Source organism: Lithobates pipiens, unplaced genomic scaffold, assembly GCF_037356315.1.
Source record: "Lithobates pipiens isolate NorthernLeopardFrog02 unplaced genomic scaffold, aLitPip1_a1.2 Scaffold_1, whole genome shotgun sequence".
Lineage (NCBI taxonomy): Eukaryota > Metazoa > Chordata > Amphibia > Anura > Ranidae > Lithobates > Lithobates pipiens.
In genome coordinates, this window is record NW_027507685.1 from 180,682,874 (window position 1) to 180,710,686 (window position 27,813).

At 41.8% G+C, this 27,813-nt stretch overlaps 1 protein-coding gene and 1 pseudogene across 3 annotated transcripts in view; both read right to left on the minus strand.

The window, feature by feature from the left end:
* Positions 1-27,813, minus strand: part of GOLGA1 (golgin A1) — a 242,492-nt gene that overhangs the window by 44,637 nt on the left and 170,042 nt on the right. For all 3 annotated transcript variants that reach the window (XM_077478985.1, XM_077478983.1, XM_077478984.1), the window contains 5 exons: positions 22,947-23,036; positions 22,292-22,394; positions 11,540-11,682; positions 1,167-1,319; positions 689-748 (listed from right to left, as the gene is read on the minus strand). In XM_077478985.1, the coding sequence (XP_077335111.1) occupies positions 689-748; positions 1,167-1,319; positions 11,540-11,682; positions 22,292-22,394; positions 22,947-23,036 (549 nt within the window). The remainder of the gene's footprint in view (positions 1-688; positions 749-1,166; positions 1,320-11,539; positions 11,683-22,291; positions 22,395-22,946; positions 23,037-27,813) is intronic.
* LOC143989169 (5S ribosomal RNA) lies at positions 7,811-7,929 on the minus strand (annotated as a pseudogene).

Below are 27,813 nucleotides of genomic sequence, written 5' to 3' on the forward strand. Positions count from 1 at the left end.
AAGCCAAACGTATCCAAGCCGAACCAGAGTGTCAGCCAATCGGTATTGTAACCAGCGTAGAATGCACGTGCCAGATGTGAGGTCTACAAATGTCTTGTGGAAAAGACTTCACTGACACCACTGAGTCTCAGATCAAGAGTGGTAGGAGACAAGTCATCAACTTAGGAGTAGATGAAAGGCCACCAGCCAAATTCTTCTACACCATGTTTAAAGGAACAGTATTGCTCACTCAGGGAAATACTTTTAGGTGCTGGCATCTAAAGCTAAGCTCAGGGGAATGTAATATTGAGTGCTCCAATGCCAGATTTGGGCCTCAATTCACTGGCCAGTAGGGGACGGCGTACCATAGACTGCCAGACTATTGTCCTAGCATCTCCCCTCATAGTATAGGAATAAGGGGTCAGTCACTGATCGGCTTTTTTATTACCAAGTAATAATGATGGCTACCTTCACAAATTTTCACAGTCTTCCCTTTTTTTACCCTACTCCCACACTATCTTCCCAGTCCAATCCAGATTTGCAAATTTTCTTACAGGTCCCATCCCCAAATCACTCCTGCTTCCAAGCAGAGAGTGTTATTAGAAGTAATAATAAAATAGTGAACAGAAAAAGAGCTGGGAGACTGTACCGTAATCTAATCATCAAAGCATACAAAGCATGGATACAGACACTCTACAAAGTCTCTTACCAGCTCTTTCTGTAAAGTCTTCTTTAGCTCCACCATCCTCTGCTGAAGCTGTTTAATAGTCTATAAAGAGCAAAAAAAAATTGGTTGATGTTAGGAAATGGCTGTTTATTCAGTTCAGTCAAAATTCAATTCCAGGCAGTATACTAGTCTTTTACTACACTGCTCTTACAACATAAATTAATCATGAATACATTTTTTACAATACACAAATCAGTTCCACATTTTGTAAACAGGTTAATTGGTGATAGAGATAATTATATATATATATATATATATATATATATAAACACACACATATACACACAGATTTATATATATATATATATATATATATATATATATATATATATATATATATATATATACACACACACACACATATATAAAGCATTTCACTAAAATACATGATAGAACAATACATGAGATAAACACATGGTTTTATTTTCTCATGCTCTTTTGCCTTTCCTGACATTCCCACCTTATTCTTTTCTGCAATCTGTTGCTCCAGCTCCTGGTTCTCCCTCTGTAGCTGCATAACGTCACCTACGTCAAGCCCACCATTGGATTCTGGGCTGGTGGTGCCCTTGAGAGGTTTATGCACAGTAGAAACTGCGTCTTGCAGTGAGGAAACCTGATCAATTACATAATGCACAAAAAGTATACATTAAACAAAAGTAAAGAATGAAGGTATCAACAAACCTTTTTGCAGCCCATGTTATCACAAATATTTGATGAATACGTGGCTGAAAACTAAGGTAGTTCTTTACATTTTCTTTGGTGTTTTTATGTTTTGTAAAGAGTATAAAACTGCACACGACAAACTGAATCACCGTTTTTTTTTTTTCTCTTGCAGACCGCAAGAGAAAAAAAAAAACGGGTGATTCAGTTTGTCAGACCGCTCCAGAGTTTACAAAATGTAATTCAGCAGGAAGAAACAAGACTCTACGGAAGGGGTGTTTTGAAATGTCTTCAAAGATAAAATTCTAAAATAACTGAAATCCTCCAAGCATTTTTGAAGATGTATGTATATATATTTAGATATTTGAACCAAATGTATATATAATTTACATACAAATATAAGATGTATATATAAATGTAGCAGCTTCCTGTACTGTTTAACAGTGCTATTGACAAAAACTATGATGCTGTATCAGTCTGCCCATTCTTTCAAGCCATAATGGGAATAAGCTATGAGAGTTCCTGCCCTCCTGATCACGGGTAGACGATCCTGCCCAATGAGGTTTCAATCACTGAGTTTTGAGCAAAATTAATGGCAGCCAACAATGGTGTAGGCAAAAGTGAAACCTTGTAAAATCTCCTGCAAACAAACTCAACCAGGCTAAATAGGTAACAACCATCTCCCTTCCTGTAGAATGTAAAAATAGATCAACCGTCAAGGTATAAGCCAACAAGTGGTTCTAAAGTCAGGACATGGGGCCGGGCCAAACTGTGTGTATGCACCTGCACAAGTATCCTGATAGCGAGTAGCTTGCCATGGCATTACAGAAGGAGAGCTCTGGTGGGGGACAACAGAAAAGGAGGTAAGGGGCTATTCTGTGAAAAAACATTGCACAAATATATTATATACACATAAACACATACATATACGCACACACACAGCAGGTAAAATAAGCATTGAACACATCCCCATTTATCTAGGTAAATATGATGCTATTGACATTTTCACCACACGTCGATAACAACCTATGCAATCCATACAAAGAAAACATAACAAATAAGTTTAGAACCTATGTTATGTGTAATAAAATGGAATGACACGGAACAAATATTGAACATACTAACTGAAATTTGTTTAATATTTTAAACAAAATCGTTTGTTGGCATCAACTGCTTCAAGACGCCTCCTGTATGGAGAAACTAACCGCATGCATTGCTCAGGTGTGATTTTTGGCACATTCTTCCACACAAGTAAATGTCAAAAATATTGTGTGGAGCATCTGGTTGTGGCCAGTTTATGGTGAAATTATGTTTTTTCAACTTCCAACAGTGCTCACTGTAACATTCAGAAATTTGGAAATCCTCAGTAACCAATGCCATTAGTATGTTTTGGCACAATAAGGTTGCGGGGGTCTTGAGAGAGCTCTTTGCTTTTACCCATCATGATAGGCTTCTTGTGTGACATTTTGGTAATGAGACGCCATCAGTTGAGACTCAACCAGCTGCAAATAATTTGCCCTGACAAGGGGCAGGATTTCTAATTACTGATAGATTTCAGCTGGTGTCTTGGCTTCATTTGTGAACGTATTTGTTTTGGTTTCTTTGTATGTATGGATTGCATGGGTTGTTACCGACATCTGGTGAAAATTACCTAAATATACAGTATTTCTCTAGAAAAATGGTGACTTGTTCAATACCCATTTGTCCTGCTGTGTAATATATATATATATATATATATATATATATATATATATATATATATATATATATATATATATATTCTCACACACACAGTTAGGTCCATATATATTTGGACACAGGCACAATTTTCATAATTTTGGCTCTGTATGCCACCAGAATAAAATTAAAACGAAACAAAATGAAGTTCAGCTTTAATTCAAGGGGTTGAACATATATATCAAGTATACATTTTAGGAACTGCAATCATTTTTATATTATTTTTATACACAATGCCCCCCATTTACAGGGGCTCAAATGTAATTAGACAAATGAATATAAACATAAATAAAATATTAATTTTTAATATTTGTTGTGAATCTGTTACTGGTAATAACTGCCTGAAGTCTGGAACCCATGGACATTATCATAGGCCGGGTTTCCCCCTTTCTAATGCTTTTCCAGGCTCTAACTGCAGCTGTCTTCAGTTGTTCTTAGTTTGTGGGTCTTTCTGCCTTTAGTTTTGGTGATTGACTGGGTTGTTTTTGCATTGTCCAGCTGTACTGTGAAGTGCCGTTCAATCAATTTTGTTGCATTTGGCCGAATCTGGGCTGACAGTATCTCTCTAAACACTGCAGAATTTATTTGGCTGCTTCTGTTACATCATCAATAAACACCAATGACCCACTGCTAAACCATGCATGCCCATGCACTCACACTGTCTCCACGATGTTTTACAGATGATGTTGTACAGATGATGTTGTACGCTTTGGATCATGAGCTGTTCCAAGCCTTAGCCACACTTTTCTTTCCTGTCATTCTGGTACAGATTAATCTTGTTTCATCTGTCCAAAAAAGCTTTTCCAGAACTGGTGTGTGTGTGTGTGTGTGTGTGTGTGTGTGTGTGTGTGTGTGTGTGTGTGTGTGCGTGCGTGCGTGCGTGCGTGCGTGCGTGCGTATCTCTGTGGTTGAGGCTCCCGGGAGCGGGCAAGGATACTTGTCAAAGAGCACTCCCTATACAACCCCACCCACTGGTGGGAGTACCTCAGTTTGGTAGCAAAGCCATACACGTGTATAACAAGAAGGGAGGGACCTCTGTGTCCCATGATGTACTTCAAAGAAAAGGATTTTACAGGTAAGCTGTTCTAAAAATCCTACTTTCTTATCGTACATCACGGGACACAGAGCCATAGTAGTTACTATGTGGGATGTCCCATAGCAACGCCAACTGAAGGGAAGGAGACACAACAAAGTAGGGCACAAAGAGACTAGAGGACTCATACTGCAGTCTGCAGTACACTGCACCCAAAGGCAATGTCCTCATGCCCTTTACATCTACTTGATAGAATCTGGTAAATGTATGGACTGTAGACCAAGTTGAGGCCTTGCAGATTTAAGCCATGGAGGCTTGGTGATGCAGTGCCCAAGAGCAACAACAGCCCTGGTGGAGTGTGCTTTAACATGAAAAGGAGGAATTTTCCTCTTTAAACCATACGTTCGAACAATCATTTGACGAATCCATTTAGAAATAGTACATTTCGATGCTGCCTGTCCTCTTTTAGGACCATCTGGCTACACAAAACATTTGTTTACGAATCTCAGCGGTCCCTTTCAATAGACCTTGGCCGCTCTCACCACATCAAGAGAATGTAGTGACGTTTCTTCCACAGAAACAAAGTTCTGGAAAAAAAATTAAGGCAGAACAATATCCTGGTTTAAATGAAAACCCGATACTACCTTCTGTAAGAATTCAAGATGAGGCCGCAATATAGCCTCATCCTTATGAGCAATCGATATGGAGCCTTACAAAAAAGAACAGCCAACACTGATACTCTTGCAAAAGATACCCGCATCATATGAAATGTAATCAAATATTTCTAGTAAGTGCCTCAGCTTTTCGCTTCAAATCTATCGTCATGTGTATATGTTTTGTGTTCTAATGTGTCGATGCATGAATTTCATATATATTATTTCTAATTTGTACTTATTTGTCTTTATGCTAGACACTACAGCATATATCTTCATACCCCTGAAGAAGGAATTGTAATGATTTTCTGAAATATGTTGGGTATCCTGTCTTGTTAAGCCAGGTGGTGCTCTTGCTATAGACAGTCTTTGACCTGCCTTACTGGGGAAATTTGGCTGTACTGTATTGTTGTATGTATTGTTTTAGTATTTATTAATATTTTTATATATTTTTTGAATAAAATTTTGTTATTTTTCTTACATTTTCTATACTTCTTTACTTTATTGATACTCACTAAAACCCCATACCCGTACTATCCCTGGGGCCTCTTTTCTTTTGTTTTTCAATTTTTCTGGGATGAGGTTTGGGTTATGTTATTGATGGTAGGGTCTTTCCATTTCTCTCTTCCAGAAGATATGGCAACCAAGTAAATTATTTTTCCCCGTCAAGAGAGAGGACCAAGGGAATATCTCGTACTGGCTCCAAAAGGAGGCTGCCTTTATAAGCCGACGGGACTAAAATTAAGTCCCAAGGGTTAGGGGCGACCAAACTGGAGGATTAATCCACGTTACCCCCGAATAAAGTTACAAACCAGAGAGAGGGAAGCAAGTGGTTGATTCAAAGAAACACTGATAAGGCGGACATCTGGCCATCAATAGGATTAGAAATGAAGCTGACCTTGAGTACTATCTGTAGGAATTCAAGGATCCTACCTATGACATATTTCCTGGGGTGCGCCAACCCCTGGATTTACACCAGGTGACATATGCCTTTCAGGTTCTTGACTCTGGAGGCCGGCTTCCTAGCATTTAACCAAAGTAGAACTACTGAGGCTAACCGCCCACGATCCTGCAGAATGTGCTTCTCAATAGCCAAACCGCTAAATTTTGCGTTTGTAAGGTAGGATAGAATACCGGACCTTGCAAGAGAAGATCTGGCCATAGTGGTAGGGTTCAAGGGTCCCCCACCGCCATTTTTACAATCGAGGAAAACCAAGATCTCCTAGGCCACAATCACCCCCTTCCCTTCTTGCTTGATCCTGTGAAGAAGGCACAGACGCAGCAGAACAGGAAGGAACGTATAGATCAGTAAAAAACAGATCCCACAAAAAAAAATAAAGGCATCTGTGTCGTATGCCATTCAATCCCTTGTCTTTGACACAAAGTTCCACATCCGGAACTCCCCATCTTCTTGTTTATCAACAGAAACATGTCTGGGTAAAGGGACCATTCTCCCGGGAACAATTGTTGGCGACTCAAGTAGTACGCCTGTCAATTCACTATCCCTATTCCTGGAATGAAAATTGCTAATAGGCAAGGAATGTTGTTTTCTGCCAAGATAGAATATGATTAACCTCTTTCTGGGCCGCACGACTTGGTGAATGATAAAAGCCACAGTTGTGGCACTGTCAGATTGGATCCCGATAGGACAATTCCGTAGTTTGAGTGTCCAGGCCTCGAGGACAAGGCGTACTGCCCGAATCTCTAGAATATTGATGGACAAGGTCATCACTGATTTCCCTAGGACAGATGCTTCTTCCAGGACTGCTCCTCAGCCCAGAAGGCTGGCGTCTCTTGTTACAACCTTCCAGGTAACTGGTAGAAAGGATTTCTCTTTTTGAAGATTCTTGGAAATCAACCACCAATTGGGGCTCGGACGCACATTTGGGTATAAACGCATTGGGAAGCCCAGAGTTCGGGCTTCTTGCTCCCAGTTGACAGGATACTGTTTTGCAGCAATCTTAAATAAAACCGCAAATGAGGAATGGCCTCGAAAGAAGCCACCATCTTTCCCAACAAATTCATGTAAAGCCGAATAGAAGGCTTCTTCTTTGACTTGAGTAACTTAATCAGTTCCTTTATGCAACTGATCCTTTCCTGAAGAAAAAAAACATCCTCTTCTGAGCTGTATCAACAATCAGTTCCAAATACTGCAATCTCCTCGATGGATTTAAGGAGTATTTCTTTAGGTTAAGAATCCAACCTAGGTATTCCAGGTAGCTAACTGCGGTGACCAAAGATTGGATTAAGCGGGCTACCAAATTGATCTATGAAGAGAAGATCCAAGTAGCCTAGTATTGTTATACCTTGAGCCCTTACCCTGGCTAAAGGAGGAGCCAGGAACTTTGTAAACACTCCAGGTGGAGTAGCTAGACTGAAAGGCAGAGCTACAAACTGGAAATAAAGATTTTCTACCTCGAAGCGTAGAAATTTCTGGTGAGCGGGGAAGATCAGCACATGGAGATGAGCATCCTTGATGTTGATCGACGGCAGAAGTTCTCCCCCTTGTAGGAAGGAGACTACTGATCAGAGAAAAAACGAGGATACGAGAACTCTTGGGACTCTAGCTTTAACCTTGGAGCTATTGAGGAAGTCCCCTATTCGTCTTCCAGATCCTTGAGAAATGCAGAAGAATTTCCCATATAGCGAGCGGGGCACCTCTTCATAAGGAGGCTTCAGTATCTTGTAGGTTTCCTCTCCCAAGACCTCTTTTGTCCCTGGGGTTAAATCTGAGGATAACCTTTGGAACCTGACTGCCTGGAGGATGATGCCCTTGGCACAAAAGAAGGAGATTTAAAAATGAAAATATATGTACTCCTTTACTTAAATGGCAAAATGGGGTAATTTTCCCACTAGAATTTTTTTGGATGAATTATCCAAACATTGTCAAATAGCTGTTTCACGGCAAAAGGAAGACTAGCCAGGAGCTTCTGCATGGTGAAAGGAAGTTTATCCTCCGCTGACATGTGTTCCCGCACTCATGCGTTTAGCTGTTTGCGTTAGCAACAATGTGCACAGAACCATGTATAGCACCTGGTATTCCCAGGTGGTCTCCCATACAGGTACTAACCAGGCCTGACCCTACTTAGCCTCTGAGATCAGACGAGATTGGGCGCTTTCAGGGTGATGTGGCCATAGGCATCTCAGCAGTTGTGAGTTTGGCTAGTTTATAAGCAAGCACCTGCATGAGGCCCTTGTGGAGGTTCTACAATAGAAACTCACAAAGCAATTATTACAAACATAAAGCTACCAGATCCTGGACCTGCTGAGCAGGATACCTGAACACCTGTTAAACTAGCTTCAGCAGGCTGTTCAATCTGCCAGAGAAAAAAGTGTTTTTTTTTTTTAACAGGAATTCCAACATTTTATCAGTTGGATGCCTAAGCATTTGAGCATTGTCTGACAAACAAAAGCTCTTATTTACAGGAGGATATAGCAGTGTTAATTGCTGGTATACTCTAGTGAATTTCCTCCACCATGGGATAAAGTGTAAAAAGCTTTTTTAGGAGGGAAAAAAAAATGCTCATCTGGGAGATCCTCTCAGATACAAAAAGACTTTTCCAACAATAAATGGACAGGAAAAGGCATGCACAGTTTGAGAAGGCTTTAGCAAACCCAAACACTCAGTTAAGGAGCATAAATATGGAGTGGACCATACAACAAGAAATTGCACCAATCTTAAGATTGAAACCAGCTGATTCTGCCACATTCCCACAACAAACGCTCCTCAGTTTGAGGGTCCTGGGCAATGGAAGAGAACCTGTACGATTAAACTCACTTTTTTTATTTTATTTTATTTTTTTGTTTTAAACACACCATGGCTGAGAGGAAAAAAGATCTTTTGGTAAAATACACAGGGGCTGCAGTGTTGAAAAAAGTTGCAAACATTTCATGGCCCCGATGCTCATTCTGACCAGCCATTCCCTCTCAGGGGAGGATGGCATTTGTAGAGTCGAGTAGGCTTTCCAGAGCTGGAGGGGGACCCTTTTAGCTCTATTTTGGGGGTGTTTCTGACCTTCTGACCTTAGCCCAATGCACAAAGCAGTAGTACCATCAGAAGAAATTGCATCCACTGCTTAAGCAATAGTCCAGCCACTGCTATTAATGCTCAGCCTCAGGCAAATAGTAAATGTGTTAAGCAGGAAAAGTGTTACCAAAACCTCTTTCACGCTCCCTTTGCGCTCATGTCTCTCTGTGACAATTTTGCAGCCAGCACAAATGGAGTTTTTTTTTTTAAACCCCACTCTCGTGTTGGAGGATGCCAATGACGCGCTAAGCCTCACCCCCACCGCGGATCACCACCCCCCCTCTTTCAAAAGTTTTCCCGCCCCTCTGATCCAACAGGATCGGCTTGTGAGTGAGGGAGGGATGGCGTGGAGGAGACCCGGAAGCTGCCCCGTGTAGGGGCGGTGAAATAAAAAGGCATTGACGATTGTTTTCATTTCTCCCTTATACTCAGCCTCACGAAGAGGGGGAAGAGTTCAGCACAGGTGGGGGTGTCTGGAGGAAGCAAAAAACCCCCAAACTTACCAGAGGTTTGCATGCTGGCTGGAGAAAGAGAGGCTGTTGCTTCTGTGACACAGCGTGCTCCCTGAGCAAAGCATGAACAGGTATGTGCTCTATACAACCCCCAGTGGTGACATATAGGCATAACAACATTTACTTTAAAGGCGACAATTCATAAGAAAAATGTAAAAAACTTCTTAGAAAAACTCCACTTACCATTCCTGCTGCAGGGCTTTCTGTGGTAAATCAACAGACCTAATCTTCACCCTTCATGGTGGGTTCGGTTAAACCTACAGAAGCTGGGAATCCTAGAGGAAACCCACAATCCTGGACCTGCAATAGCACACCGGCAGTAAACTTTATGGCCTTAATACCAAAAAGTACTGGATTCCGGGGTCCAGCTCTCAAAAGAGAAGCATTCACAGGCAAAAACCTTGTTTCTTCAGACACAAGGCCCGTGTACCATTCAATTCGGCCAGAAAGACAACTTGAATGGATCTGTCAGCATAGCTAGCACCAGCAAGGATTGCTTCAGAGGAGCTCAGCACATCTTTACTCCGTGACCAACACCTAGACACTGGCGAAAAAAAGGAGTTACTCCCACCAGTGGGTGGGGTTATATAGGGAGTGCACTTTTTAATTTAGGGCGTGCCAGTGTCCATCACCTGAAGGTGGCCTATAACCCACATGTTAACTACTAGGGCCTGTGTCCCGTGATGTACGATAAGAAATAAGTTCTTTATATCATAATATTTCTTGGACTTTTAATGAATATAATATACATACTGATTTATGTAGTATTTGATTTAGATGTTAAAGACAAACATCTGATTTGGTCTTCATCCTACATTATTGAGATTATTTTAAAATTTTAAAATTTTGATATTGTTCTTGTAATATTTTGCCATTTTATTATTAAATCGATTGTGTTTTTACATGAGAACTGAATGGATATCGATATTAATACCAGAGAAACTGTATTCTACTGCCTCAAGAGTGCTTTTCATTTAATTCTATGTCCACCTCTTGCAGTGCAGGTGTTTTAGTATTTGACTCCGGTAGGGATGGTGGGGGTGGAGAAAGTGCCTGGACAGTGATGGCTGTATTATAGCCATTGTCCAAGAAAGTCTGACATGGTTGCATAAAAGCGTGCCCTGGTAACCTTACCAATGCATCTTGCTGTGTGTGCCTGAGATAATGCTGGAAATCGGATGTGGAAATCCTGCTCCAGTGCAAGGGAAGCATTGTCACTCTGACTGGTTCGAGTGTTGTGCAGGCTATCGATAGAGTGAACGTTTGTCTGAACTTTTGCCCCAGTTCACCTACACCTGTTTTTCACCAGTACACAGCAAATGTAAACTATCCAGTAGCGAAGTCCTCATGGCAAAAAGATGGGAGGACGTGCCTGAATATAAAGGGTTCTATGCAGAAGCGGTGGCAATAGTGCGGCTTGTGGTGTGATTAAACACCTAGACATCCACCCGAGACCAAGCCCTGAATGTTGGAATTTTACCAAGCTTGAAAAGAATTACACTCCATAAACATAAATTAATACATTTCAGGTATCCTTATATAATATTCAGGATACACATAATAAACGTAATGCTACAGTATCAGTCCGATAACAGGGTGTTTCTGAATTACCTGTCCATCTCACCAGTCTCGATTGTACAGGCTTTGCCTATCACTCTGTGGGCATACCCTAGGAGGGTTGTATGAGGCCTGGGTTCCAAAAAGGCCTGAACCTGTATAGCACCCTATGGCTAACTACACGGATTATCCTTAGTACTCAAGCAGGATCCAGTGCCTGAAGCAACATTATAGGCCATCACCACAGCATGGGATCTGGGTGTAGTACCCAAGGTTTTTTTTTGAGGTTGCACAAATCCGGATTCACTGCTTCCAATGTTGTTATAGAGGACAGTGAGAAGTTGCTTGCAGAGTTGACTGAAGAATCCAAAGTAAAATACATTTAGCATAGATTGATTTATCTGTAATGGGGAATACTTCCATCCTCGAAGGACGCTAGCACAAACACTGAGGTCTAACGGAGTGGAATAGGGTTAAAAGTGTACACACTATAAAAAACAGATCTATGAATATCCAGCCTGTGTCTTGTCTATTTAAGAGAATATGTTTCTATAGAATAAATTTTGGACTTGGTTGTCGATGCTCCTAAATGTATCAGAAGTTATAAATAACGTATAATCAGATACAAATACTTGTAATACTAGTTATTCATACGTGTGACTCAGTAGCCAGCAGGACTGCCTCCTGTTCTTGTAGCTGATCCCTAACAGAAAACTCCTCCCTCTGGGCTTCTCTGGATTTGTATATCTCCAGGTCTGAGTGTAGCTGCTGCATTTGCAATAGAAGAGCATCATAATCTGAAGAGAAAAAAAAAATACAAAATTATTAAGAATAGATAAAATGATTTACTAATTCCAACTGCTCAACATGTTGGTTGAACTTTATTCTAAATTGCATAATCACAGATGTATACCACTGTAACCAAATCTTTGCATCCTTGAATGCTTTGCAAATTTTCCGCTGTTCATTACAATAAAATAGGTGAAAGCTTTATCAGCAGTTCTAATACTATAAGAACGGTGCCCGGGAGGAGAAAAAGAAAGTCACATTCATAGTTTCTGTACCAATACATTGTGCAACTATGTTTTAAGCACTTGCCAGCAGTCTTACACCGATATACGTTGGCAAAACAACGTCAATGTGTCCTTCGTGCTCGCCGTGGGAGCATGCCCACGGGCTCGATGTCTGCCGGTGGCCCATGACCATGGAGAGGCAGAACGGGAAGATGCCTATGTAAACAAGGCACTTCCCTGTCACTCGACCATTACGAATGAATAAAAATGCCATAAATCTATCCCCTAATTTGTAGACACGATAACTTTTGCACAAACCAATCAATATACGCTTATTGCGATTATTTTTATCAAAAATATGAAGAGGAATGCATATTGGCCTAAACTGTGGAAGAAGTATATTTTTTCTATAGCGCAAAAAATAAAATTAATTACTATTCAAGCAATTTTTTGCAGGGGTGATCAAATACCACCAAAAGAAAGCTCTATCTGTGGGGAAAAAAAGGACGTCAATTTTGTTTGGGTACGTCGTCGCACGACCGCGCAATTGTCAGTTAAATTGACTCTGTGCCATATCGAAAAAGAGGGCTTGGTCTGGAAGGGGGTAAATCCTTCCAGGGGTTGAAGTGGTTAAAACATGGTTGACTCCAAACGAACCAAAGAAATAATGGCACATATTCTAGCAGTATTCAAGCAATTTTAATCACATTTAAAGTGGCTGTAAACCCCATTCATGAAATCTGATCTGGACACATATCTGTAGTGTTTACTTACTCCAAAACCCCAAGTCCCGTGTCCTTCTGCTGCTCCATTCCTCTGTTACCAGCATGATAATTTCTGACAAGCTCTCTAAATTGTATTAGCCGGTCCCAAGTAGATACCAGTTGTTGTATAGGGTACTCCCAATTGTCCTCCCAGTCTTCAGTATCCAACTCTGGAGCCCCACTGAGCCAGCAGGACAACGATTTATGTAGACCCTCATGAAAATCTGGTAGTAGCCTCTTATATATAGTTAATAGTGGTTTCATGAGGGAATTCTATCGCAGTAAAGACTCGATTCCCGAAGCAAGCAGGGAAATGGAATACCAAACTGCGTTTGAAAATATGTCGTGCAGTTGGAGGTATTGGAACAAATATGAGTTAGGGAGATTGTATTGCTCTTTCAGAGTATCAAAGAAAAAAACAATTACCTAGAGGTTTGATCTAGGTCAGGGACAGTATTTAAATTTATTCTACTAACACATGTCAAAGTTTAAAAATTGTGCTTAGGCATTTAGATTTGTTTTACCCTTAGGTGTGAAGGGGTTAACCAAGTCAGTTACCCTCACTGCTACCTATAGTGGCTTTGACACTAAAGATATTTTAGCCACTCCTGCAGCTAAGTTTTGTGAATAATCTTACCAGGGTATGTGTTAAGCCAGTCACTGTAGGCAGTGCAAGCCAAAACATTTAAAGATCGCTATTCTGATACTGAACAGCATGGCAGGGAGCAGAGCAACAGCCGGTTTGCATATATGTATCATTAAATTGGAATGGACATGTGCAGTATACTCGCTCAGAAAGGAGGCTGGGCAGGCACACTAGTAGTCCTGGCCCAGAGATCAACAGTGACACAGAGAAGTCAAAGTAAATACAAGCAGTCCCGGGGGGCGTGGCTAGCTGCTGATGGAGTAGGACGCATAGAGCTCTAGCTCCGCTGAATATTCGCCTAAAACATCCTGACTACGGCTCCTGAGACTGCTCAAAACCTGTCCTCTCCCTACACTCCGTTCTACACTCCAGTACCAGAGACTTCAGCAGCAGAGATGTCCCGGCGGGGAAAAGATAATCTAACAGCAGCGGACCATGCTGGACAAGATGGCGTCCGCACCATGCACTCAGCAAAGGAGGCAGCAATAAACCTTTTCTCCAATCCTGGAGCAAAAGACACCTCTTCCAAATATGGACTCCCCACTCTGGACCGGACAGTACAGGAGGACATGGAATATCCAGGAGCTGCATGGCAGGAGGATCCCACAGAAACAGACGTATGGGACAGAGTGAATACACAGGCTCCCCTCTCTGATGCCATGAATACAGCCACTACATAGGCCCCTTTCCCTGCAACATGCACACAGATGGCTCGGCAGAGCATGCCACAGAACCTACCCTAAGACATCCTGGCAGCAGTCACCTCCTACAATACAGCTATTACAGTTTTGACCACTGAAATTAAGGGCGTTAAACAAGAAATCAACTTTGTCAGACATGACATGCAGACGCTGCGGTACCACACCACTGCATTAGAAGGGAGACCGAGCAATGTTGAAGACGAAGTAGCGCCATTGCAGAGAGAAATAAACCACCTACAGTCTCCCTCCTCTGGCCACACTGCTCGTTTACAGGACATGGAAAATAGACTCAGACGAAACAATGTGAGAGCAGTGGGGACACCGGAAAGAGCAAAGGGAAGAACCCAATGGCCTTTATAGAAAACTGGCTTACCAGCACTTTCGGTGAACAATCATTCTCCAAGTTGTTTGCAGTTGAGAGGGCTCATAGTGTACCTGCAAAGCCACCCAGACTGGGGAACCCCCACGTCCATTCCTCTTTAAGATGCTTAATTTTAAAGACAGAGATGTAATATTACAACAGGCAAGAACCAAGTGTGATCTTATGAAAATCGATAATACAAGAATATCCTTTTATCCCGACTTTTCCATGGAAGTGCAACGCCGACGAGCTAAATTTACTGAGGTGAAGAAGCGCCTTAGAAAATATGCAGTTATCTACGCAATGCTTTATCCAGCTAAACTCCGAGTTGAAATTGCCGACACTCATTTTTTTGAAAACCCAGCTACTGCTTCTGCCTGGCTAGACAGAGTGGAACGCTCACTTTTGAGAGCAGAACCACATGCAAAATAATAACAACTGACCCCTCTGCTGAAGGCTAGAGATACCGAATCAGGAGTACTGATCAAAACTACATCTAGCTTACAGACGGTTTTATTTCCCCTTAAGGCGGTTTGAAGAGACATTAGGAATTGAAACCATGCAGCATTCTACTATGAAGCATCCAAATGCAAGTTCCCTTAAATGGGCATTTGATCTGACACAGATATAGCTGAACTACATAGTGACATACTGCCTATGAGAAGGCTTGCGGCTGGATTGTTTATTTTTCCTCTACTTCATGTTTTATACCTTTTCAGTTTTGGATGCTATCCAGATTTTCCGCGATACACCACTTATAGTTGTGTGGTATCTCAAAGTGCTAGAGACCTGTGCCCCACCCCCCAAGGTTACTTAAATTTTTTTCTTTGGTCATGGGATTCAGGCTCACAACAGGTTGGGGTTGTTTGCAGAGAGGGTTGGGAGGGGTTAAAGTTAATGTTATGTGCTGGTTTGTGCTGTGTGCTGCTGGTGCGCTTTGTTCTATTCTCCACAGGATGTATATCCATTCAGGACCTTGCTCACAGGAGATTCCCCCAGACATACTACACCCATCTCCTCTACATGTACAGTGGTGTGAAAAAGTGTTTGCCCCCTTCCTCATTTCCTGTTCCTTTGCATGTTTGTCACACTTAAGTGTTTCGGAACATCAAACCAATTTAAACAATAGTCAAGGACAACACAAGTAAACACAAAATGCAATTTGTAAATTAAGGTGTTTATTATTAAAGGTGAAAAAAAATCCAAACCATCATGGCCCTGTGTGAAAAAGTGATTGCCCCCTAAACCTAATAACTGGTTGGGCCACCCTTAGCAGCAACAACTGCAACCAAGCGTTTGCGATAACGTGCAATGAGGCTTTTACAGCGTCCTGGAGGAATTTTGGCCCACTCATCTTTGCAGAATTGTCCTAATTCAGTTACATTAGAGGGTTTTCGAGCATGAACAGCCTTTTTAAGGTCATACCACAACATCTCAATAGGATTCAGGTCAGGACTTTGGCTAGGCTACTCCAAAGTCTTCATTTTGTTTTTCTTCAGCCATTCGGTGGTGGACTTGCTGGTGTGTTTAGGATCATTGTCCTGCTGCAGAACCCAAGTTCGTTTCAGCTTGAGTACACGAACAGATGGTCGGACATTCTCCTTCAGGATCTCTTGGTAGACAGCAGAATTCATAGTTCCTTTTATCACGGCAAGTCTTCCAGGTCCTGAAGCAGCAAAACAGCCCCAGACCATCACACTACCACCACCATATTTTACTGTTGGTATAATGTTCTTTTTATGAAATGCAGTGTTCCTTCTACGCCAGATATACTTGGACACACACCTTCCAAAGAGTTCCACTTTTGTCTCATCGGTCCACAGAATGTTGTCCCAAAAGTCTTGGGGATCATCAAGATGTGTTGTGGAGAAATTGAGACGAGCTTTGATGTTCTTTTTGCTCAGCAGTGGTTTTCTCCTTGGAACTCTGCCATGCAGGCCATTTTTGCCCAGTCTTTTCCTGATGGTGGAGGCATGAACGCTGACCTTAACTGAGGCAAGTGAGGCCTGCAGTTCCTTGGACGTTGTTGTGGGGTCTTTTGTGACCTCTTGGATGAGTCGTCGCTGCGCTCTTGGGGTAATTTTGGACGGCCGGCCACTCCTGGGAAGGTTCACCACTGTTCCATGTCTTCGCCATTTGTGGATAATGGCTCTCACTGTGGTTCGCTGGATTCCCAAAGCTTTGGAAATGGCTTTATAACCCTTTCCAGACTGATAGATCTCAATTACTTTCTTTCTCAATTGTTCCTGAATTTCTTTGGGTCTCGGCATGATGTGTAGCTTTTAAGGATCTTCTGGTGGACCTGAGGCCGCGTACACATGCGGGGACTGTTCGCCCAACTTTGTCCGTCAAACAGTTTCGGCAAACAGTCCGCTCAAAATTAGCATGGACGGACATGGCCACACACGACGGACGAACAGTTTGCTGAAACCGTGCGCGATGACGTGAACGGCACGTACGATGGGACGAAAAATACGACGTCCTATACACTGCATTATAACTTTCGGCGTATAAATCCTTTCTGAGCATGCGCGGAACTTAGTTTGACGAACAAGCCTACACACGAGGGGACTGTTCGCTGAAACAAGGTTTCAGCGGACAGTTTTTCGGAATTTCCGAAAAACCTTGTTCAGCGGACTGTTCGCTGAAACTGTCCGCTGAAAGCCCACACACGAGCGGACTGTTTGCCGAAACACTGTTCAGCGGACAAAGTTGGGCGAACAGTCCCCGCGTGTGTACGCGGCCTTACTGTGTCAAGCAGCTCCTATTTAAGTGATGCCTTGATTGTGAACAGGTGTGGCAATAATCAGGCCTGGGTGTGGCTAGAGAAATTGAACTCAGGTGTGGACAACCACAGTTATAGTATGTTTTAACAAGGGGGGCAATCACTTTTTCACACAGGGCCATGATGGTTTGGATTTTTTTTCACCTTTAATAATAAACACCTTCATTTACAAATTGCATTTTGTGTTTACTTGTGTTGTCCTTGACTATTGTTTAAATTGGTTTGATGTTCCGAAACACTTAAGTGTGACAAACATGCAAAGGAACAGGAAATGAGGAAGGGGGCAAACACTTTTTCACACCACTGTAAATGGAGGGTAAGATAAAATTGTTATCATGGAATATATGTGGTATGAATTCAAAAGGTGAAGAGATCTCTCATATTTGATTTTATAAAGAGGTATAACTCTATATAACTCCCAGAGGTGTTGCTATTTTGGTCACCAAGAAAGCGGCAGCGAACATTTACAGGTCAAACTAGATCCAAATGGCAGATATGCTATATAGGTGTGCCAAATGTTCAATGCATCTTTAAAGAGGAAGTAAACCCTGATGAGTTTACTTCCTCTTTCATTCCCTGCAAAGGTAAAGCATAATGGACTACTATGCATCGCATTATGTGTCACTTACCTGACACAGGAGCCAGCAAAGTTACCGCTGTCCCCTGTAGTCCGGCGCATCCATCTTCTCGGCGGGTCTCGCTGCTCCGCCGCTGTCATTCGGGGAAGCCGCGATGACGTCACTCCCGCGCATGCGCACGGGTGCCGACCACTCGCGGCATATCGCTGTTGACTGCGGCGCGCTCAGTGCGCCTGCGCTGTAGACAGCAGTGCCTGTCTTTAGGCAAATATCTCCTAAACCGTGTAGGTTTAGGAGATATTTCTTGGACCTACAGGTAAGCCTTAATCTAGGCTTACTGTACCTGTAGGTCAAAGTTGGTTGTGAGGGTTTACAACCACTTTAAAGTTGGTTTGTGTTTATGTTCCACCCCCTCCCCCCCTTCTCCTTCCAAATACTAGATAACATTCTCAAGGAAGCGGTATTAATCGCACAGGGCCCACTATTGCTCCTAGGGGATTTTAATGCAGTGTTGGATGGTGCTCTAGACAGACATGGGCTCAGGGAATACTCATGTCACTCTGAGACCCACAAGACACTCTCTAGCATAGATTTAGTATTATGATCAGTAGATGGCCTCTCATATATATTGGATGTCAGATGGAAACACCGATAGCTAATCAATGGGACACCTTCAAAGCAACTATGAAAGGGGTATTTGCCACAGAGACCAGAAATTTTTCCAGGGCCCTTAACTTTGACATGAAAGACGCGGAGACCAAGGCCACAGATTCTGAAAGAGAATATATACATGATTCGTCCTATGGTAAATACCAATCTTGGCAGGACCAAACACGCCAATACAAATTGCTTCTAACTGAATATACTGTAAAAAAGCAACTATGCCAGACCAGATCTTTCTTTGAGTTTGAGGACAACAGTGGTTGCCTCCTCTCCCTCCTAGTGAGGCCACTTAATGCGCCGATTTCGGTAATGCAACTCAGAAAACCAACTGGAGAGGTAGTAAGGGAATCTCATGAGATTCTAAACACCTTTCTGGATTTTTATGAAACCCTATACCAGACACAGACTCAACATAATATTCAGGATTTAGACAGCTATATAAACAACTTAATCCTCTCTTCACTAGAACCAAAATATAGTGATATTCTGGAACAACCAATAACACTGGAGATTAGTGGCGCAATCTCATCCTTCAAACCTGGTAAATCACCAGGCCTGGATGGGTTTCCTGCCGATTGGTACCAGTTGCATAATGAGAGACTGGCACCCTTTCTCCAAAAAGTCTTTATAGCAGCAGAAAAAGAAGGCATATTACCAGAATCTCTGTGAGAGGCTTTAATTGTAGTGATACCCAAACCTGGGAAGGATTTGCAAGAGTGCGAGTCATACAGGCTAATCTCTCTCTGAACAACTCTGACGTCAAGATACTGGCCAGTAGATTGAAGTTGGTGAACCTTAAACTAATAAATTCTGATCAGACAGGATTTATACCCGGCCGCTCTACTCAAATGAGCTTATGTAGATTGTATGTCAATCTGCAGATCCAACATATGAATAAAGGCAAACTAATGATAGCGTCTTTAGACACCAAAAAGGCATTTGATTCTGTAGAATGGAACAATTTATTCTCCCTACTGGGCAAATTGGACTTTAGACCTGGGTCAAACCTTTATACAAGGAAACCCGAGCAAACATTACAGTAAATGGGCTCATATCGGACTCTTTCCAAATCCATAGGGGAATGAGATGGGGTGCCCTCTGTCTCCTCTCCTATTTGCTCTGGCCATTGAGCCACTGGCCATTGAGCCACAGGCTGCCAAGCTCAGGACCCATGACACTCTATGGGGGTTCCTGGTTGGCGATCTAGAGGTCTGCGTATAGTTATACACAGACGACATGCTCCTCCTATACCTGAGTGACTGGTGTCTCTTTGGCAGTGGCAGTCTCCTTGATCTGGGAATTTGGAGATTTCTCTGGTTTCCGGATCAACTGGAACAAGTCAGTCCTTTTCCCACTAGATCCACAGCCAGACTTGATTCTCCCACTCCAGTGTCCTCTAGCTATTGTGAATAAATTTAAATACTTGGGGATAATGATCGAATTACCGGTAGATTCGTTCATTGAGGTCAATTTATGGCCTATAATTAGAGCATTTGACGCCAGGATACAGCAATCAAAGGATTTCCCACTCATACTCTATGGTAGAGCCAATTTATTTAAAATGATCTTCCTCCCAAAATTCTTATATGTGCTCTCTAATGCCCCAACTTACATTACAATTTTTTTTTTTAAACACAACTCTTTATTGATGTCTTTTCTCTGGGGCAATAAGGCAGCTAGAGTCTCTCTAGAAATCTTACAACTACCAGTAAAGAGAGGGGGATTGGCGATACCCAACCTACGCCTATATTACCGACTAGTACTTACCCACTGGCAAATGTTTCCACAGCTAAACAATGCCACAGTTGCAGTTGAAGCAGTAACCTCTTATGAAACCCTACTAAACTTTTATTTTAGAGGAGAAGTGCCCACTGAAGGGGGTAGACAGCTACTTAAGTCTGCTAAAAAGATTTTGGGTATCTGTATAAAACATATAATGGACAACCCTCTTCACCTCTCCCCTAACGCTCCATTATGGTTTAATCCATGCTCAATTTTTTAGTCTGGAGGATGGATTCAAATGGGCCAAATTTGGTCTCAAATACCTACATCAATTATATGATAATGGTGAACTCAAGTCCATTGTACAGTTGAAAAGAGAACTAAATGTCCCAGACACATGGGAATACCAGTTCACTAGACTGAGACATGCTGCCCATGCTCAGTTTGGAATGGGTTCAGTGTCCCTTGAGAACTCTAAACTGGAAAAATGACTTGCTGATCCAGACCACACAAAAAGGATATCTACATGCTACAATACACTAGCTGAAAGGGTGAACTCATAGGAAAGGAAAAATGGTTGGGGGTCAAATCAGAAATTACTGAGGAACCATGGGAGGGAGTCCTATCCTCATATTTACCTGCGGTTATTTCTGCTAGAGACAAATTGATACAACTCAGATATTTACATCAAATGTACTATACCCCTCTAAGGTTATATAAAATAGGGAGGAAGGATGACCCCACATGTCACAAATGTCTGATAGCAGAAGGCTCATTTATACATATGGTGTGGGAATGTGACAGGGTAAGACCGCTATGGTCACAGGTAACCAAATTCATTGCTGACGCGCTCAATATACCAAACATATGTAGCCCACTTCTAGGACTGTTAGGAGTTATAGAGGATGAGTTTATGATGAAAAATAACATGAGAACACTATTAAGGCTCCTGTTCTATTATGTCAGAAAACTAATTGTACTTAACTGGATCAAGAGAGATAGTCTTACATTAAAGGCCTGGAAAAAGTTGGTCAACGCTAATGTCACCATGTATAAAATGACATATGAGTCCAGGGGCTCAACCAAAAATTGCAATATTATCTTGGGAAAACGAGTTAACTCTGAAAATACTCTACAGATGTGTAACTGTACAAGATAAATATATATCTGAAATGACAATTGGAAGATCTTGTGTGGAGATGAACAGCAGCACACGGCACAAATGTTTAAGAGGGATCCTTCCCTCTGGAATTTTTTTTTTCTTTTGGAGTACACTGAGAACAATCTATAACCTATCTACAGAAACCCAAGAGTTTTTATTATCTAATGTACATCTATTTTTCATAAATTAGTTTGGTTTGATAAAAAAATAAAAAAAAATAAAAAAGGGTAGCCGAATGCATAAACAACAAGACATAGAAATGAATAACTATCTTTATTGATTACGCAAATAACATGGAGTTAGATGTATTTCTCAATTGTTTATATACTATATATAACATGTATGAACATTTGGCAAATAAAAACCTTTTTAAAAAAATATAAAAATACCAGCAGTCCCATGACAGATTGGCACCAAATGGGTCGCAGTTCGTTGCTCCATAGTTAACCCTGGTGGGAGCAGAGCAAATGGTACCCATGGCTCCCGGATAGGGCAAAACAAAAAACCTGACTTGCCACTGCAGCCTGCAGTCCTCTCAGTCAGCCAAAGATGGATTATAGGTAAGAAGCTCCATCCAGATCTTTGCTCTTCCTGTTTGGGACAGGTTTCAACAATTGGATAAACCACTTGTATAGTACCCCATAGCTAACTATGTACCTTGGGTACAGTACCCCAAAGCTCAGCTGAAGGGTCAACCAATCTGGGAAACTGAAATTTTTTTGCCACAGGGGCCATGTAGTAGATGGGAAACTTGCTAGATGTATTATTAAAAGAAAACACTTATTTTTACTTCTCTCAGAGCAGACATCATTAACTTCAATTTACTAGCTAAAAACTGAAGCTTGCTGAGAGTGGGGGGTTATAGTAAGGTTGTCCTTACAGCTTTGTTTCTCAGTCTCCAATGGCATCTACATAACTCATGTTCTAGAACCTGGTCCTATAATATACAATTAGGAAACCTTTATTTATGTGAAAATATATATAGAAAAAAAAATGAAGTATGCATCTTACCTCGCTTTAAATTAATAGTTTCCTTATCCCTTCTAGTTAGTTCTTCATTCTTTTGTGAGATTTCCTGAGTATTCTCTTCAATTTGAGCATTTAAATTTGCAACCTACCATTAAGCAAGAACACTTAATAAAGAGAGACATCAGGGAAAAATATTTCCAAAACAGAAAATTGGGTGCAGCAACAAAAACTGGAGAAAATCAATATCTCTGCTGTGTATAGGAACAAACTAGATTTAATTTGTCTTCTTCTAACATGAACTAGACAAATAAAGGCTACAAATACAATTTTTTTTTTCATAAAGGAGCCATGCTATTACCATATTCTATTACTCAGTGTTGAATGTATTGTATGGTCATGATATTTTTTTCACTTGTACCAGAAAAATGATGGCTAAAATCAAATCAATTGCTATGGACAACAGCCCCTTTTTTATATAACTTAAGGAAACACCAAGAAATCTGAAGCTTATATTAATGCCGGCTAAAGATTTTCTTAGATGGCACCTAAAATGTTCTACTGATACTGGTATGTGCAACCTGTTGCTTGCATTTTAGCCAAAAGGAAAATTTAGATAGTTCTGTTCAGTTCAGTTTGTTGTTTGGTTTACATATAGAAACTTAAAACATACACACAATAACACACAGAAAAATCTCACCTGCTGCTGAAGATCTTCCTTTTCTTTCTCAATTTCCTCCAATGACTTGGCTATCTCCACACTTACAACTTCACTGCTGCTTAACTCCTCCTACAAAAAGAACATACTTGAACTTGCATACAGGTATTACTTCAATTGCCCCTCTTTTGTAGGCAAAATTCCATATTTTTTTTAAGCAAATCTTTTGGTCCCTCTTTACTCCACAAATGTTAAGCCTTTAGGTCAGATGTGGGAATCTGAATACATTTAAAATTTAGCTACTGTGGTTAAATTGTTCTAGACCTCATATACAAGGGTACTTCTAAATAATTTTCAAATGCAATCAAAGGGAACTAAAAAACACATTTAAGTGATTTCTGTTTGGTGTAGAGACCTTCTTTGCTAATGTTAGCCATAGTATATAAATGAATAAAAACAGGATGTCTGAATGACCTGTGACATTCCCTTCTTGGAGTACATCACAGGACACAGGAGAGTTCATTCTTTGACCCCATACACACTATACAACTTTTGTTGTCCGATTTCCTTTAGATTTACCAAAACCATGTAGTGCAAGGGTCTGCCTGATTGCATACAAATGGAAACTCTTAAGGTTGGACCTCATATTATATGGTTTTGGTAAATCTGAAGACAAAAAGCTGCATAAAATCGAATGCCCTGTACACACGAGCGGATTTTTCCGATGGAATTCTGCTCAAGCTTGGCTTGCATACACACGGTCACGCAAAGGTTCTTTGATCTTTCGACTGTCAAGAACGCGGAGACGTTCAACACTACAACGAGACGAGAAAATAAAGTACAATGCTTCTGAGCATGCGTCAAATTGTTTTCGAGTATGCGCAGGAATTTTGAGCGTCGGAATTGCTACAGACGATCGGAATTTCCGATTGGAACTTTTTCCGACCGAAAAATTGAGAACATGCTCTCAATCTTTTGCTGGCTGAAATTGCGCCAAACGTCCGATGGAGCATACATACAAACGCATTTTCTGACCAAAAGCTCTCATCGGACTTTTGCTGTCGGAATTTACAATTGTGTGTATGGGGCATTAGACTATTGGGCTAGCGACACTGACAAAATAATAATGCATCAACACCTTCTAGCAAAACCCCTCTCATTCCTAGCACTGTCTTGTTTTGTCAGCAAGCAAAATCAGGCTGAAACCTGAGGGGAGGGACCTGGGTCCTGTAATGTACTGCACGAAGGGATTTTTGACTTACCTGTAAAATCTCAGTTTCCTTAATCATACATCACAGGACACAGGAGAGTGATTTCTTAACTACTGGGATGTCATAAAGCATTACCAAGAGGGGCAGTCAACAGCAAACCCAGAAGGCCCTTACAGGGCCTAACGTGGGACTTTCCGACCTAGGCCAGTGTCTGCTGAGATCCGAACATCTACCTGGATGGCTAGCCAGGTGTTCGCCCTGCAGACCTGGGAAACCAAGGCCTGATGGTAAAATGCTCACGACACTTCTAATGGGATGGGCTTTCATAAAAAAAAGGGAGGACCCCTGCCCTTCAGATTGTATGCTTGAGTAATGAGTAACGGAAAAAAAATAGGATTTTTATAACAGCTTACCTGTAAAATCTTTTTCTTTGACGTACATCATGAGGCACAGAGCCATAGTAGTTACTATGAGGGTTATAGGCCACGTTCAGGTGATAGACACTGGCATGCCCTAAGACAAAAAGTGCACTCCCTGTGTAACCGCTCCCACTGCTGGGAGTTCATCAGTTTTGTAGCAAAGCAATACACATGTATACTAAGAGGGGAGGGACCTCTGTGTCCCATAATGTACATCAAAGGAAAGGATTTTACAGGTAAGCTGTTATAAAAATGCTATTTTCTTATCGTAGCTCACGGGACACAGTGCCATAGTAGTTATTATGTGGGATGTCCATAGCAATGCCAACTGAAGGGAGGGAGAAACAACAAAAGTAGGGCACCAAGAGACTAGAGGACTTATACCGCAGCCTGCAGTACACTGCGCCTAAAGGTGATATCCTCATGACCTTTCACATCTACTTGATAGAATCTGGTAAATGTATGGACTGAAGACCAAGTTGCAGCCTTGCGGATCTGAGCCATGGAGGCATGCTGATGCTCTGCCTAACAAGCTCTGGTGGAGTGCACTTTAATATGAAAAGGAGGAATTTTCCTCTTTAAACCATAAGCTTGAACAACCATTTGACAAATCCATTTAGATATAGTAGATCTTTTAGGACTGTCTGACACACAATCTGAACGGTCACTTTCAATAGACCTTGACCACTCTCACCACATCAAGCGAATGTAGTGATCTCTCTTCCACAGAACGAGGTTCTGTAAAAAATGAAGGCAGACTATCCTGGTTTAAATGAAAGCCTGACACTACCTTCGGTAGGAATTTACCAAATCAAATATGGCTCTTAAGAAAGAGCAGCCAACTCTGATACTCTCTCTGCAGAAGATATGGCAACCAAGAAAAATTATTTTCATCATCAAGAGGACCAAGGGAATATCTCGTATTGGCTCAAAAGGTTGTTTTAGTAATGCCGACAGGACAAAATTGAAGTCCCAAGAGTTCAGGGGTGACCTAACTGGAAGATTAATCCATGTTACCCCCTGAAAAAAGTTACGAACCAGAGAGTGTGAAGCAAGTGGCCATTGAAAAAATACCAATAAGGCCGACACCTGGCAAGCTTCAATTCTAATCCCATCTGTAGGAATTCAAGGATCCTACCCATGACATATTTCCTGGGGTGCCAAGCCCTGGATTCCCACCGCACACCAGACATATGCCTTCCAGACTCTATAGTATATATGACTCTGGTGGCCAGCTTCCTAGCATTAACCAAAGTAGAAACTACTGAAGCTGACAGCCCACAATATTTCAGAATGTGGGTCTTAATAGCCAAACCATTAAATTAAGCGTTTGTAAGGTAGGATGGAATATCGGACCTTGCGAGAGAAGGTCTGGCCACAGTGGCAGGGACCAAGGCTCCCCTACCGCCATCTTTATGATCTCGGCAAACCAAGATCTCCTGGGCCAAAAGAATCACCTCCTTCCCTTCCTGCTTGATCCTGCGAAGGCGTGGAAGCAGCAGAGCAGCGAGGAATGCATAGATCAGTGAAAACTGATCCCATGGAAAAACCAAGGCATCTGTTCCGTATGCCATCAGGTCCCTTGTCCTTGACACAAGTTGTCGATCTTGTTGTTGAACCTGGACAGAAACAGATCCACACCTGGAACTCCCCATCTTTGACATATTGACAGAAAGATGTCAGGGTGAAGGGACCATTCTCCAGGGAACAATTGATGGCGACTTCCGCCTGTCAATTTTCTAACCCTGGAATAAAAATTGCTGATAGGCAAGGAATGTTTTCTGCCCAAGATGGAGTATGTTTCACCACTCTCTGGGCTGCACAACTTTCCATGCCCCCTTGGTGACTGATATAGGCCACTGCTGTGGCATTGTCGGAATGGATCCTAACAGGACAATTCTGTAGTCTGAACGTCCAGGCCTCTAGGGCCAGATGTAATGCCTGAATCTATAGAATATTGATGGGCAAGGTCATCTCTGATTTGGACTATTTCCCCTGGACAGACGCTTCTTCCAGGACTACTTCCCAGCCCAGAAGGCTGGCATCTGTTACCACCTTCCAGGTAACTGGTAGAAATGATTTAGCATTTTGATATCAACCACCAATTGAGGCTCTGACACACTTTGAGGGATAAACGCATTGCTTTGCCAGAGCTTTGACCTTCATGTTACAAGTTGATAGGATACGGTTTTTTAGCAGTCTTGAAGAAACTGTGCATAAGGAATGGACTTGAAAGAAGCCATCATCTTCATGCAAAGTCAAACAGAAGGGTTCTTCTTTGTTTTGACCAACTGAATCAGTTCCTTTATTCAACCGATCGTTTCCTGGAGCAAAAAAACCTTCTTGTGAACTGTATCTATGATCAGCCCCAAGTACTGCAATCTTCTTGATGGTTTTAAGGAAGATTTCTCTAGGTTGAGAATCCAACCTAAGTAATCCAGGTAGCTGACTGCAGTGACCAAACTTTGGTTTAAGCGGGCTACCAACTGATCTATCAAGAGTAGATTGCCTAAGTAGGCTAGTATCAGTATACCTTGAGCCCTTAACCTGGCTAAAGGAGGAGCCAGGACCTTTGTAAACACTTGAGGTGCAGTAGCTACAAACTGAAAATGAATATTTTCAACCTTGAAGCATAGACATTTCTGGTGAACGGGGAAAAGCGGCACATAGAGATAAGCATCCCTGATGTTGTTTGATGCCAGAAATTCTCCCCCTAGTAGGATGGAGACTACTGAATCAGATTGATTCCATGCAAAAGGAACGGATATTTAAAAACTGGTTTAGATCTTTGAGATCAAAAATGGGTCTGACATCCCCATTTGGTTTTGGAACCATGAAAAGGTTTGAATAGAACCCTAATCCTTGCTCTTCCAAGTGGACCACTGATATCACTCTGAGACAATAGATGATCCAAAGCTAGAAAGAGAACCTCTTTATCACTGGATATCTCTCGGAACTCTAGTTTGTAACCTAGAGAAATTGAGGAAGCCATCCATCTGTCTTGACATTGTTCCTGCCAGACCCCAGACCCTTGAAAACTGTAGAAGCCTTCCCCCCAATGAGCGGGGACATCCCTTCATAAGGAGGCTTTAGTATTTTGTTTTGTGGGTTTCCTTCCCCAGGTCCTCTTTTGGCCCTGGGACTGACCCTGAGGTTTATCCCTTGAACCTGACGGTGGAGGCTGTTGTGACTGCCTGGAGGCTGATGACCCTGGCAGCGGAGAGAAAGCACATTTTCAAAGAAAAAAAAAATGCTTAAAACTTCTTCTTAACCCGGTAA